General features: G+C 46.7%; 1 protein-coding gene across 2 annotated transcripts in view; it reads left to right on the forward strand.

Annotated features, from left to right (window-relative positions):
- The window catches only part of xrra1 (X-ray radiation resistance associated 1), a 142,992-nt gene that overhangs the window by 60,367 nt on the left and 68,388 nt on the right, over positions 1-14,237 (forward strand). For both annotated transcript variants that reach the window (XM_070874312.1, XM_070874313.1), the window contains one exon: positions 12,433-12,749. In XM_070874312.1, the coding sequence (XP_070730413.1) occupies positions 12,433-12,749 (317 nt within the window). The remainder of the gene's footprint in view (positions 1-12,432; positions 12,750-14,237) is intronic.

The following is a 14,237-nucleotide window of genomic DNA, read 5'->3' on the forward strand; positions in this document are numbered from 1 at the left end:
CTCCCACTAGCCACCACTGAAGGGGCTACCGAGCATGCTGCTGAGATGGTCACGGCTGTTGAAGCTTTCGGAAGCGAAGGCTCACCCGTGACAGCCCGTCAGATTAAAGTCTGGACAAATAGTGACCCGCTATTGTCTCTAGTCAAGAAATGTGTCCTGAATGGGACTGGGTAACCATGTACAGGACATGCCCTGAGGAATTTAAACCATTTCACATGCGCAGGGATGAACTCTCAATTCAGGCCGATTGCCTACTGTGGGGAAACCGCGTAGTCATGCCCCAGATGGGCAGAGAGGTGTCCATCAGAGAACTCCACAATGAGCACCCGCGCATTGTCATGATGAAGGCAATTGCCAGGTCACACGTTTGGTGGCCAGGGATAGACGCAGATCTGGAACTTTGTGTTCACAGGTGCAACACGTGTGTCCAGCTGGGCAATGCGCCCAGGGAAGCCCACCTTAGCCCTTGGTCCTGGCCTGCCAAACCTTGGTCACGCATCCATGTGGACTACGCAGGTCCTTTCATGGGAAAAATTTTTTTGATTGTAGTAGATGCCTACTCCAAATGGATCGAGTGTGACATTTTAAATTCAAACACACCCTCTGCCACGGTAGAAAGTCTACGGGCAATGTTCGTCGCCCACGGTCTACCGGACATCTTGGTCAGCGACAATGGCCCGTGCTTCACAAGCACTGAATTCCAGGACTTCATGGCAGGCAATGTAATTAACCATGTCAGAACGGCACCGTTCAAGCCGGCCTCAAACGGCAAAGCAGAATGAGCAGTGCAGATAATCAAACAGGGGATGCTTATCACGCCTCCTGTTGGCTAATAGATCCCGAGCACACTCGCTCACAGGGGTTCCACCTGCAGAGCTGCTAATGAAAAGGACGCTCAAAACCCGGTTATCCCTTATACACCCCACCATGAAAGAAATTGTCGAGAGCAGGCGCCAGTCACAATATGACTACCATGACAGGAATGCGAGGGCGTGATCTTTTGATGTAAATGACCGTGTTTTTGTCCTCAACTACGCTGCAGGGCCCAAATGGCTCACAGGCACTGTGATTGCCAAAGAGGGAAATAGGATTCTGGTAGTTAAACTTACCAATGGACAAATCTGCCGCAAACACGTGGATCAAACAAAAAGAAGGTTCAGCAATCCCATAGAAGAAGCAGAGGAAGAACACGATGTAGAGTTCACTCCACCACAGGTGATCGAACACCGGAACCAAAGGGAGGAGAGCCCAGTCACTGTGGGCAGTCTGGATAGGCCTGAGGCATTGCAAACAGCAGACACTCAGGCCAGCGCCCAACAACCGGAGCCCCAACTCAGGCGCTCTACAAGAGAGCGTAAACCACCAGAGAGACTCAACCTGTGATCCCAATAAGACTTTAGGGGGGAGGTGATGTCATGTATTCAACCAGCATTGTAACCCATGTATAATCTGACCTAAGTTGTACACTGTGAGAACAATGACCACTAGGTGGTGAACTTGTGGGAGACACTCCTAACCTGGACCTTCAGGTATAAAAGGGGAAGCTCCACCCACTTCCATCACTTGAGTGCTAAGGAATAAAGGACAGGTCACAGACTGACCTTCTCTCAAGCATGGGCCTCGTGTGCATTGATACTGTATAGTAAGGACGTACCAATAGCATGGTGGTTATTTGAGCCCAGAAGAGCCGAGGGCCCAGGGTTAGCATGGGCCACCCCATACTGCGAAATGTGTGTGCACTGGGTCCGTGCAGCAGAGCAGGTCTCCAGTCGTCCTGGTTAACCCTTGCCACTGGACCAAGACCTAGCTCTGTCAAGCCCGTGTGGTGGCTGGTGTGCAACGGTCACCACATGTTAAAAAAATCCACGTACAGGCATCTTCCACCCCTGGAGTTCAGGACTGGAACATCGGGTCCTTCATTGAAACATCTGCAAACTCTTCCCTTTTGGTGTGGAAGCAAATCATCCTCGTTCAAGGGACCGCCTATGATGACGATGATGGCTATGTTACTGGACTAGTAATCCAGAGGCCTGGAATAACGATCCAGAGACACAAGTTCAAATCCTGCCACGGCAGCTGGGGAATTTAAATTCAGTTCATTAAATAAATCTGGAATTTTTAAAAAAAGCTAATGGTGACCAGATTGTCGTAAAAACCTGGCTGGTTCCTTCAGGAAGGAAATCTGCAGTTCTTACCTGGCCTGGCCTATACGTGTCTGGTAAGCCACCCAGTTGTATCGAAATTGCTACAAAAAGCACCACACGAACTGCAGCGGTTCACCACCACCTTCATGGTATTGGGGGTAATGTACTGATGTTAGATAGAGAACTGGTTGGCAGACAGGAAGCAGAGAGTCAGGATAAACGAGTCCTTTTCAGAATGGCAGGCAGTGACTAGTGGGGTGCCGCAGGGATCAGTGCTGGGACCCCAGCTATTTACAATATACATTAACGATTTAGATGAAGGAATTGAGTGTAATATCTCCAATTTTGCAGATGACACTAAGCTGGGTGGCAGTGTGAGCTGTGAGGAGGACACTAAGAGGCTGCAGGGTGACTTGGACAGGTTAGGTGAGTGGACAAACACATGGCAGATGCAGTATAATATGGATAAATGTGAGGTTATCCATTTTGGTGGCAAAAACACAAAGGCAGATTATCTGAATGGTGGCAGATTAGGAAAAGGAGATGTAATGAGACCTGGGTGTCATGGTTCATCAGTTATTGAAAGTTGGCATGCAGGTACAGCAGGCGGTGAAGAAGGCAAATGGTATGTTGGCCTTCATAGCTAGGGGATTTGAGTATAGGAGCAGGGAGATCTTACTGCAGTTGTACAGGGCCTTGGTAAGGCCTCACCTGGAATATTGTGTTCAGTTTTGGTCTCCTAATCTGAGGAAGGATGTTCTTGCTATTGAGGGAGTGCAGCGAAGGTTCACCAGTCTGATTCCCGGGATGGTGGGACTGACATATGAGGAGAGACTGGATCGACTGGGCATAAATTCACTGGAGTTTAGAAGGATGAGAGGGGTTCATATAAAACATATAAAATTCTGACGGGACTGGACAGGTTAGATGCAGGAAGAATGTTCCCGATGTTCGGGAAGTCCAGAACCAGGAGACATAGTCTAAGGATAAAGGGTAAGCCATTTAGGACCGAGATGAGGAGAAACTTCTTCACTCAGAGAGTTGTTAACCTGTGGAATTCCCTGCCGCAGAGAGTTGTTGTTTCCAGTTCATTGGATATATTCAAGAGGGAGTTAGATATGGCCCTTATGACTAAAGGGATCAAGGGGTATGGAGAGAAAGCAGGAAAGGGGTACTGAGGTGAATGATCAGCCATGATCTTATTGAATGGTGGTGAAGGTTCGAAGGGCCGAATGGCCTACTCCTGCACCTATTTTCTATGTTTCTATGTTTCAAGGGCAATTAGGGATGGGCAATAAATGCTGGCCTTGCCAGCGACACCTACATCCCTGAATTAATTACATTTCAGTTTCTCTATCTTTCAAGCTCTCTAACCATAGAATCCGCATCCCTTTAATTTGCCGACTTCAAAGTCACATGTCATAGATAAGAACTATTGATTTATCTGTTCCTGAAACCTTTGAGGACTAGTTATATCTAACAGCATATCTTCCCAAGTATCCTCTTTATAACCAGAGTAAATTGTTCCCCCACCTCTGTTAATTACACTAGCCACTAAAGTTCTACTTTAATCACTTGTGGTCGATGTCATATTATAAAAAGGATATGGGGGCACCAGAGAGGGTGCAGAGAAGATTTACAAGGACGATACCAGAAATGCGAGGGGAAAGGATGAACAGGCTGGGTCTCTTTTCTCTTGAAAAAAGGAAGGCTGAGGGGTGACCTAATCGAGGTCTTTAAAATTCTTGAAGGTTTTGATCGTGTGGATACAGAGAGAATGTTTCCACTTGTGGGGAAGTGTACAACTAGAGGCCATCGATATAAGATCGTCACCAAGAAATCCAATGGGGAATTCAGGAGAAACTTCTTTACCCAGAGAGCGGTGAGAATGTGTAACTGACTACCACAGGGAGGGGTTGAGGTGAATAGTATCGATGCATTTAAGGGGAAGCTGGATAAACACATGAGGGAGAAAGGGATAGGGGGTTATGCTGATAGATTTAGATGAGGAAAGACGGGCAGCGGCCCGAGAGGAGCATAAACGCCGGCATGGACTGGTTGGATCAAATGGCCTGTTTCTGTGCCGTATATCCTGTGTAATCCTGTGTCATTTGAGTCACACATTTCATTGCACAAGCATTTCTTGCAGATAATACTCAGACATTTAGAGCCGAAGATAAGCCATCCTTAGTTCTGTGGCACCCCCGCTGCTATCCTGTTTATCTCAAAAAGCATGTTCACCAATAGTTTACATAACTTTGCCCAGAGAAGAATAAATGATACGTCGGGTGAGTGGGGAGGGATGAATTGGTATGTTTCTGGAGCGAGAAGAGGAATATGGTGCGAAGGTCAGTGGGGGGGGGGGGTTACTTTTAATTGTTGTTTCCTGTTCCAAATAGGGATGAAAAGGTTCATTTTAAAAAGAGATCAGGAAACCAAAAACGCAGCAATGTATGGGAGACAAGACAAGATAAAGTAGACCGTGAGGAGCTGTTTCACATTGTCCAGAACAGTCGGACCAGAGGATACAGCCTGCGCTTGAGGGAGGGTAAACTCAAAACAACAACGACTTGTATTTATATAGTGCCTTTAGCGTAGTGAAACGTCCCAAAACTGCTTCACAGGAATATTATGTGACAAAGAATTTGACACCGAGTCATATAAGGATAAACAAAAAGATTATAGAGTCATAGAAACATAGAAAATAGGTGCGGGAGCAGGCCATTCGGCCCTTCGAGCCTGCACCGCCATTCAATAAGATCATGGCTGATCATGCAACTTCAGTACCCCTTTCCTGCTTTCTCTCCATACCCCTGATCCCTTTAGTCGTAAGGGCCACATCTAACTCCCTTTTGAATATATCTAATGAACTGGACTCCACAACTTTCTGTGGCAGGGAATTCCACAGGTTCACAACTCTCTGGGTGAAGAAGTTTCTCCTCATCTCAGTCCTAAATGGCTTACCCCTAATCCTTAGACTGTGACCCCTGGTTCTGGACTTCCCCAACATCGGAAACATTCTTGCCGCATCTAACCTGTCCAATCCCGTCAGAATTTTATACGTTTCTATGAGATCCCCTCTCATTCTTCTAAATTCCAGTGAGTATAAGCCTAGCCGATCCAGTCTTTCCTCATATGTCAGTCCCGCCATCCCGGAAATCAGTCTGATGAACCTTCGCTGCACTCCCTCAATAGCAAGCACGTCCTTCCTCAGATTAGGAGACCAAAACTGTACACAATACTCAAGGTGTGGGCTCACCAAGGCCCTGTACAACTGCAGCAAGACCTCCCTGCTCCTATACTCAAATCCCCTCGCTATGAAGGCCAGCATGCCATTTGCTTTCTTTACCTGCCTGCTGTACCTGCATGCCAACTTTCAATGACTGATGTACCATGACACCCAGGTCTCGTTGCACCTCCCCTTTTACTAATCTGTCACCATTCAGATAATAATCTGCCTTCCTGTTTTTGCCACCAAAATGGATAACCTCACATTTATCCACATTATACTGCATCTGCCATGCATTTGCCCACTCACCTAACCTGTCCAAGTCACCCTGCAGTCTCTTAGCATCCCCCTTACAGCTCGCACTGCCACCCAGCTTAGTGTCATCTGCAAACTTGGAGATATTACATTCAATTCCTTCATCTTAATCATTGATGTATATTCTAAATAGTTGGGGTGCCAGCACTGAACTCTGCGGCATCCCACTAGTCACTGCCTGCCAGTCAAAGAAAGTTACAGTACAGAAGGAGGCCATTCGGCTTGTTTTGCCTGTACAACAGTGACTACACTTCAAAAAGTACTTAATTGGCTGTAAAGTGCTTTATGTCCTGTGTTTGTGAAATGCAAGTCTTTCTTTCACTGAAGTCCCGTGGAAATTCTCCCACAGCGAGTTGAGAATACAACAACAACTTTTATTTATATAGCACCTTTAACGTAGTAAAACATCCCCAGGCGCTTCACAGGTGTGTTATAAGACAAAACAAATAGATTTGACACCGGCATAGGGAGAAATTACAGCAGATGACCAAAAGCTTGGTCAAAGAGGTAGGTTTTAAGGAGCGTCTTAAAGGAGGAAGGAGTAGAGACGGAGTGGTTTAGGCAGGGAGTTCCAGAGTTTGGGGCCTAGGCAGCTGAAGGCACGGCTAACAAATGGTGGAGCGATTATAATCAGGGATGCTCAAGAGGGCAGAATTTGAGGAGCGCAGACATCTCGGGGGAGGGGTTGTGAGGCTAAAGGAGATTACAGAGATAGGGAGGGGCAAGGCCATGGAGGGATTTGTAAACAAGGATGTGAGATTTGAAATCGAGGTGTTGCTTAACCGGGAGCCGATGTAGGTGTCATGTATGTACGTTCTGTTTGTAGCCACCAGATGGCGTCATTGTTGGAGGCCACTGAGCAGCATGCACATGGTGCTGCTCTGGTATAAAAGGCCAGCCATTTGGAGAGTCAGGCACTTTGGGCCTAAATAAAGCAGAGCCAAGATTGTACCTTGCTTAGTTAAACAGTTCTCAGTTTGAACCTTTATTGCATACATAACATTTGGTGACGAGAATACAAGAACCTTTGTTTGCAAAATGAGCACGATTGGATTTTTAGAGCGATTCGTGGAGGGAGAAGATTGGGCAGACTTTGTGAGCCATTTGAACCAGAACTTCGTGGCCAACAAAATGAAGGGGGTCGACGATGCAGATCGGCACCGGGTCGTGTTCCTCACTGTGTGCAGTTCAAAGATCTACAGCCTAATAAAAAATCTACTCATGCCTAGTAATCCAACAGAGAAAACGTACAAGGAGTTGTGATCATTGGTAAGGGAGCAGCTCAAGCCAGATGACGGCATCATCATCTCGAGATACAGGTTTTATACACACGTTTGATCGGAGGCCAACGCGTGGTGGAATTCGTTGCCGACCTGAGACATCTAGCAGGACCGTGCAAGTTCGGGATGATGTTGACAGACATGCTGTGGGACTTCTTTGTTATCATTATCAACCATGAGGTGATCCTGTGCAAACTTCTGGCGGTGGCGGAGTTGAATTTAACAAGGGCTGTCCAGATCGCTCAATCATGTATGATGACGGGCAGGAGCCTAAAGCAAATCGCGGCGAAGAATCGAACCTCAGCAAGTACTGCAAATGCGGCGCATGGCAGGGCCTATCCGGCTGCGTTCACGAAACCTGTGGTTGCCCAAAGTCCGTCAGCGGGAATGTATCTGACTTCTCCGAGTTGGCGTTGTGGGGGAAATCATCGGCACCAGCAGGGCCGATTTAAGTAATATAGTTGCAAAGGCTGTCTGAGAGTGGGGCATCTCCAGCGCAAGTGTCCGCAGATGAGCAAGTGAGCTGCGACACGCCATACGGAGGATGAGAGTCAGACTAGCGCGGATCTGGATACGCAATCTGAGATGCCAGAGGAGGAAGTGTATGGACTGTACTCATTCATAACCAAGAGTAAACCAATTTTGATTAATGTGAAGTTTAATGGGATACCGGTATCGATGGACCTGGACACGGAGGCGAGTCAATCGATCATGAACGAGAGGGCATTTAATAAGCTATGGGATACTAAGACTGTGAGGCCCAGGCTGAGCCCTGTTAATGCCAAGCTGCGCACGTACACCAAAGAACTGATAAAGGTAATTGGCAGTGCACAAATTAATGTGTCATATAACGGTGCGGTTCACGAGTTACCGCTGTGGATTGTTCCAGGCAATGGCCCAACGCTGTTTGGTATGAGCTGGTTGGAGAAAATCAGATGCAACTGGAACGACATAAAGGCGTTGTCATCGGAGGAAGATACATGTGCCCAAGTATGGAGCAAGTTCCCCTCGCTGTTTGAACCCGGTATCAGCAACTTCACGGGAGCCAAGGTGCAGATCCAGGTGGACTCAGATGCAAGACCCGTCCATCATAAAGCTCAGGCAGTGCCGTATATGATGAGGGAGAAGGTCGAAATTGAACTGGACAGACTCCAGCATGAAGGGATCATATCACCAGTCGAATTTAATGAATGGGCCAGCCCCATTGTTCCTGTGCTGAAAAGTGATGGCACAGTCAGAATCTGTGGAGACTACAAGGCTACGATCAACAGGGTTTCGAAACAGGATCAGTACCCGTTACCGAAGACTGAAGACTTCTTTACGTCACTAGCCGGAGGGAAGTTGTTCATAAAACTGGACTTGATGTCGGCCTATATGACACAGGAGTTGGTCGAGACGTTGAAGAGACTTACGTGTATTAACACACACAAAGGACTGTTTATTTACCACAGGGGCCCTTTCGGAATTCGCTCGGCTGCAGCAATATTTCAGAGGAACGTGGAGAGTCTACTGAAGTCCGTTCCCAGAACCGTCGTGTTCCAACATGACATCCTGATCACAGATCGTGACTCCAAGGAACATTTGAACAACCTGGAAGAGGTTCTACTCTATTTGGATAGAGTGGGACTCAGACTGAAACGCTCAAAATGCATCTTCATGGCACCGGAGGTCGAATTTCTGGGGAGGAAAATCACTGCTGATAGCATCAGACCTACTGACGTAAAAACCAAGGCCATCAAGAATGCACCCAAGCCGCAGAATGTGACGGAGCTGCGTTCGTTCCTGGGTCTACTCAACTACTTTGGTAACTTCCTACCTAAATTGTGCACCTTACTAGAACCACTGCACATGCTATTTAGAAAAGGTGACAACTAGGTGTGGGGCACATCGCAAGACAAAGCTTTCGAGAAAGCCACCAATCTGCTTTGCTCGAACAAGTTGCTGGTACATTATGACCCATGTAAACGTTTAGTTTTGGCCTGTGACGCATCGCCATATGGAATTGGTTGCGTACTCCAACAAGTCAATGAGTCGGGGAAACTTCAACCTGTCACGTATGGATCCAAAAGTTTGTCTAAAGCAGAAAGAGCCTACAGCATGGTAGAAAAAGAAGCTTTAGCGTGTGTGTATGGTGTTAAAAAGATGCATCAATACCTGTTTGGTCTGAGGTTCGAATTAGAGACTGATCAAAAGCCGCTCATTTCATTGTTTTCCGAGAGGTATCAATACCAAAGCTTCATCCCATATCCAAAGGTGGGTGCTGACATTATCTGCCTATGATTATGTCATTCGCTACAGACCTGGCACAGAGAACTGTGCCGATGCTTTGAGCCAGTTGCCGTTGCCCACACCGGAGGTAGAAACGCCACAACCGGCGGATCTAATGTTAATCATGGATGCTTTTGAGAGTGAAGGAACCCCTGTCACGGCTCAACAAGTTAAGACCTGGACCAGCCAGGACCTGATTTTATCAGTGGTAAAGGCTTGCATCCTCAAAGGGGATTGGTCTGCCATACCTAAGCAAATGTGCAAGGAGGCCAAACTGTACATTCGTCGCAAGGACGAACTGTCTATTCAAACAGATTGCATATTGTGAGGCAATCGCGTTGTAATGCCTAAGATAGGGAGAGAGAAGTTTATGCGTGAGCTACATAGCACACATCCCGGTATAGTGATGATGAAGGCCAGGATCCATGTAGATTTTGCAGGTCCCTTCCTGGGCAAGATGTTTTTAGTGGTGGTGGACACTTATTCGAAGTGGATAGAATGCATAATCATGTCATTCAGCATGTCCACAGCAACCATAGAGAATCTCAATGTCATGTTCGCGACACATGGTCTGCCTGACATAGTGGTGAGTGACAATGGGTCGTGCTTCACCAGTCAGGAGTTTCAGGAGTTTGTAAAACTTAATGGCATAATACATGTAAGGTCAGCACCATTCAAGCCTGCGTCCAACGGGCAAGCTGAGCGTGCAGTACAAATTATCAAGCAAAGCATGAGGAGAGTAACCCAAGGGTCACTGCAGACCCGCTTGTCCCGCATACTGCTGAGTTACAGGACAAGACCCCACACACTCACAGGGGTCTCGCCTCCTGAACTCATGATGAAAAGAGGTCTTAAGACCAAACTATCTCTGGTACACCTGGATTTAAATAATCATATTGAATACAGAAGACAAAGTCAACAAAGGTACCACGATCGTGCAACTGTGTCACACGAGATTTCTGTTAATGATCCTGTATATGTGTTGAACTATGGTCAGAGTCCCAAATGGATCGCTGGTACGATCATAGCCAAGGAGGGCAACAGAGTATTCATTATTAAGCTTAAGAATGGGCAAACTTGCAGTAAACACATGGATTAAACAAAGCTGAGGCACACAGACAAGCCTGAACAGTCAGACGAAGAAACCATCGACGACCAACCAACCTACCAGCAGTCTTCAGAGGACTCAAGGGTCATCAGTGAACCCGGAATTTCCATCACAGACCTGTTCAATAAAAATGGACTTGCAATTCCTGACGTGGCCACTGCCATCCCTAACAAATCAGTCATCCAGCCATCAGCCACAACAGACTCTGCACACTCACCCAAGGCTGGAATCGAACTGAGGCGGTCAACCTGGGTGCACAAAGCACCGGACCGTCTCAACTGTGAAAGACTGTGAAAAGATCTCAGAGGGGGGGTATTGTCATGTATGTACATTCTGTTTGTAGCCACCAGATGGCGTCATTGTTGGAGGCCACTGAGCAGCATGCACATGTTGCTGCTCTGGTATAAAAGGCCAGTCATTTGGAGAGTCAGGCACTTTGGGCCTAAATAAAGCAGAGCCAAGGTTGTACCTTGCTTAGTTAAACAGTTCTCAGTTTGAATCTTTATTGCATACATAACAGTAGGTCAGCGAGCACAGGGGTGATAGCTGAGTGGGACTTGGTGCGAGTTAGGACACGGGCTGTCAAGTTTTGGATGACCTCAAGTTTACATAGGGTCGAATGTGGGAGACAAGCCAAGGGTGCATTGGAGTAGTCAAGTCTAGAGGTAACAAAGACATAGATGAGGGTTTCAGCAGCGGATGAGCTGAGGCAAGGGCGGAGACGGGCGATGTTACGAAGGTGGAAATAGGCGGTTTCTGTGGACATGTGGCCGGAAGTTCATTTCAGGTTCAAATATGACACCGAGGTTGCGAACAGCCTCAGACAGATACTAAGGAGAGGGATGGAGTCGATGGCTAGGGAACGCAGTTTGTGCACAAGGACATCTAAGTGCTCATGGATAACACTCTCATTGCCTAGTCAAAAGGTTGTGAGTTCGATAAGAGGTGTTCGTATAAGAAGGGGACTTGGGAGGAGTAACATGGAACAACTGTATACGATAAATGGCACCATTTTGTAGATGAGCAAAGAGACTTTGGTGTCCATATACACAAATCCTTAAAGATGGCAGGGCAAGTTGATAAGGTGATTAATAAAGCATATGGGTTACTTGAGTTTCTAAATAAAGGACAAGAATATAAGAGCAAATAAATCATGCTGGACCTTTATAAATCACGGGTTAGGCCTCAGCTGGAGTATTGTGGATAACTCTAGGCACTGCACCAGGAAAGATGTAAGGGCATTAGGAAGGGTACAGAGGAGCTTTACTGGGATGTTACCAGGGATGAGGGCTGGAAGTTGGCTCATGTGGAGCATAAACACCAGCTGTTGGGCCAAATGGCCTGTTCTGTAGTCTTTACGTAACTCTATAAAATCTGGGTTGAATCTCCAGAGCAGTACTGAGAGAGTGCTGCATTGTTGAATGTCCTGTCTTTCAGCCGAGGCCCCGACTGCCTGTTCAGGTGGACATGTGGCACCGTTGGGAGAAAAGCAGGGCAGCTCTCCCACTGTCTTTGCCAAGAAAAATCAGATTAATGTGTCCCTTATTTCACTGCTGTTTTTGGGACCTTGCTGTGCACAACTGGACTGTTTGCCACCAAAAGAATAGTGACTGCACTTCAACAGTACGTAATTAGTTGACTGCGAGACCGCCCGGGACACCCTGAGGACGTGAAAGGAGCTATATCAATACATGTTCTTTCTGTTAAGGGCCACAGATAGAAAAGGCACAGTTGACTTTCTGAAGCTCCTTACAGCCACACTGGATCTGCCGACTGCCCTTGGTCTTCTCTTCCTGCCACTGACCAAGGGTCTGTGCGTCACCTAACCATTGACTTTGCTTATCCTCTCAGCTCGGTGCCGCCCTGCACTCTGAACCTTGACCCTTCACCTTGAGCTTCTCAATAGAATCCTCACCACCCCCCACCCCCAACCTATTTTCCCTTTAAATGGCTTTTAAATGGGGAAAAAACGCGCATGCACAGTATGTTGAATGGGTCGCGCAGCCACTTAAAGAGGATTAAAGGGAACATTACTCCCAACCCGTAATATTGAACTTTATCACCGCTTTCTTTTTCATTGTTAAACAGGTTAACGTACTTGAATCTCGACCAGAACAGCTTCACTGGGGTCCCCTACCTGCAGCAGATGAAGTCCTCGTCGCCTTTAGAGAAGCCTGAAGGTGCTCCGCTATGCCAGTCAATCATCAGCCAATTGAAATCGCCCGGCAAATGTCCAACAGCGGATTTAATGGCGAGTGCTGTGTTTCGGTCTGATTTTGAAGTTAACAGAACAGCAAGGGAAATAACTGAGAAGGACGAAGAGGAGGAGAAGGAGGAAGAGAAGGAGGAGGAGGAGGAGGATGAAGAGGAAGAGATGGAAGTGGAGGAAGAAGATATAAATGACGGTGGGTTTATTTTTCCAATTTGCTATCCCCTCTTCCCTAAACTCACCGATTTATGATTAAGTGCCAGCCGTGGCTCAGTGGGCAGCACACTTGCCTCTGAGTCAGAAGGTTGTGGGTTCAAGTCCCACTTCATGGACTTGAGCACAAAAATCTCAGCTGACATTCGCTGTGCTGAGGGAGCTGTCTTTCGGATGAGACATTAAACCGAGGCCCCGTCTGCTCTCTCAGGTGGGAGGGAGATAGAAGAGCAAATATTTGGCAAATTTCTGTGAAGTCCAAAAACCATAGGACAGTAATAGTAGGGGATTTCAACCATCCTAATATTGATTGGGACAAATATAGTGTGAAGGGTATAGAGGGTGCGGAATTCCTAAAATGCATTCAAGAGAACTTTTTTAGTCAGTATGTAACAAGCCCAACACAGGAGGGGGTGGTTCTGGATTTAGTTTTGGGGAATGAAGCTGGGCAGGTGGAAGGGAGAGCATTTGGGTGCCAGTGGCCATAATTCAGTCAGATTCAAGGTAGTTATGGATAAGGACAAGGATAGATCAGGAATAAAAGTCACAAATTGGGGAAAGGCTAACTTTGCAAAGTTGAGAAGTGATTTGGCCACAGTGGACTGGAAACAGCTACTTGAATGTAAATCAGTGTCGGAACAGTGGGAGGCATTCAAGAAAGAGATCCGGAGGGCTCAGGCCAAACATGTGCTCTAAAGAAAAAGGATGAGAATAACAATTCTAGAGCTCCCTGAATGTCTAGGGACTTACAGGGGAGGATAAAGAAAAAAAGGGATGCTTATGTCATATACCGACGGCTGAATACTGTAGAATCTCTGGAGGAATATAGAAAGTTCAGAGGTGAAATTAAAAAGCACATTAGGAATGCTAAGAGAGAGCATGAAACATTCTTGGCACGTAAAATCAAGGAAAACCCAAAGATGTTCTATAAATATATTAAGAGCAAGAGGATAACTAAAGAAAGGGTAGGGCCTATTAGAGACCACAAGGGTAATCTGTGTGTGGAGTCGGATGTGGCTATGGTTCTTAATGAATATTTGAGTCTGTTTTCACAAAGGAAAGGGGCAATGCAGATACTGATATCGAGGAGGAGTGTGAAATTCTGGATGAAATAAACATAGTGAGAGAGGAGGTATTAAGGGGTTTAGCAGCTTTGAAAGTGGATAAGTCCCCAGGCCCGGATGGAATGCATCCTGGGCTGTTGAGCGAAGCAAAAGAGGAAATAGCAGAGGCCTTGACCATCATTTTCCAGTCCCCTTTGGATTCAGGCATGGTGCTGGAGGACTGCTAATGTAATACCCTTGTTTAAGAAGGGAGAAAGGGATAGGCCGAGTAATTACAGGCCTGTCAACCTAACCTCAGTGGTGGGAAAATTATTGGAAAAAATCCTAAAAAACAGGATAAATATACATTTAGAAAGGCAAGGATTAATCAGGGACAGTCAGCACGGATTTGTTAAGGGAAGATAGTG

Source organism: Pristiophorus japonicus, unplaced genomic scaffold, assembly GCF_044704955.1.
Source record: "Pristiophorus japonicus isolate sPriJap1 unplaced genomic scaffold, sPriJap1.hap1 HAP1_SCAFFOLD_773, whole genome shotgun sequence".
In the NCBI taxonomy this organism is placed as follows: Eukaryota; Metazoa; Chordata; class Chondrichthyes; family Pristiophoridae; genus Pristiophorus; species Pristiophorus japonicus.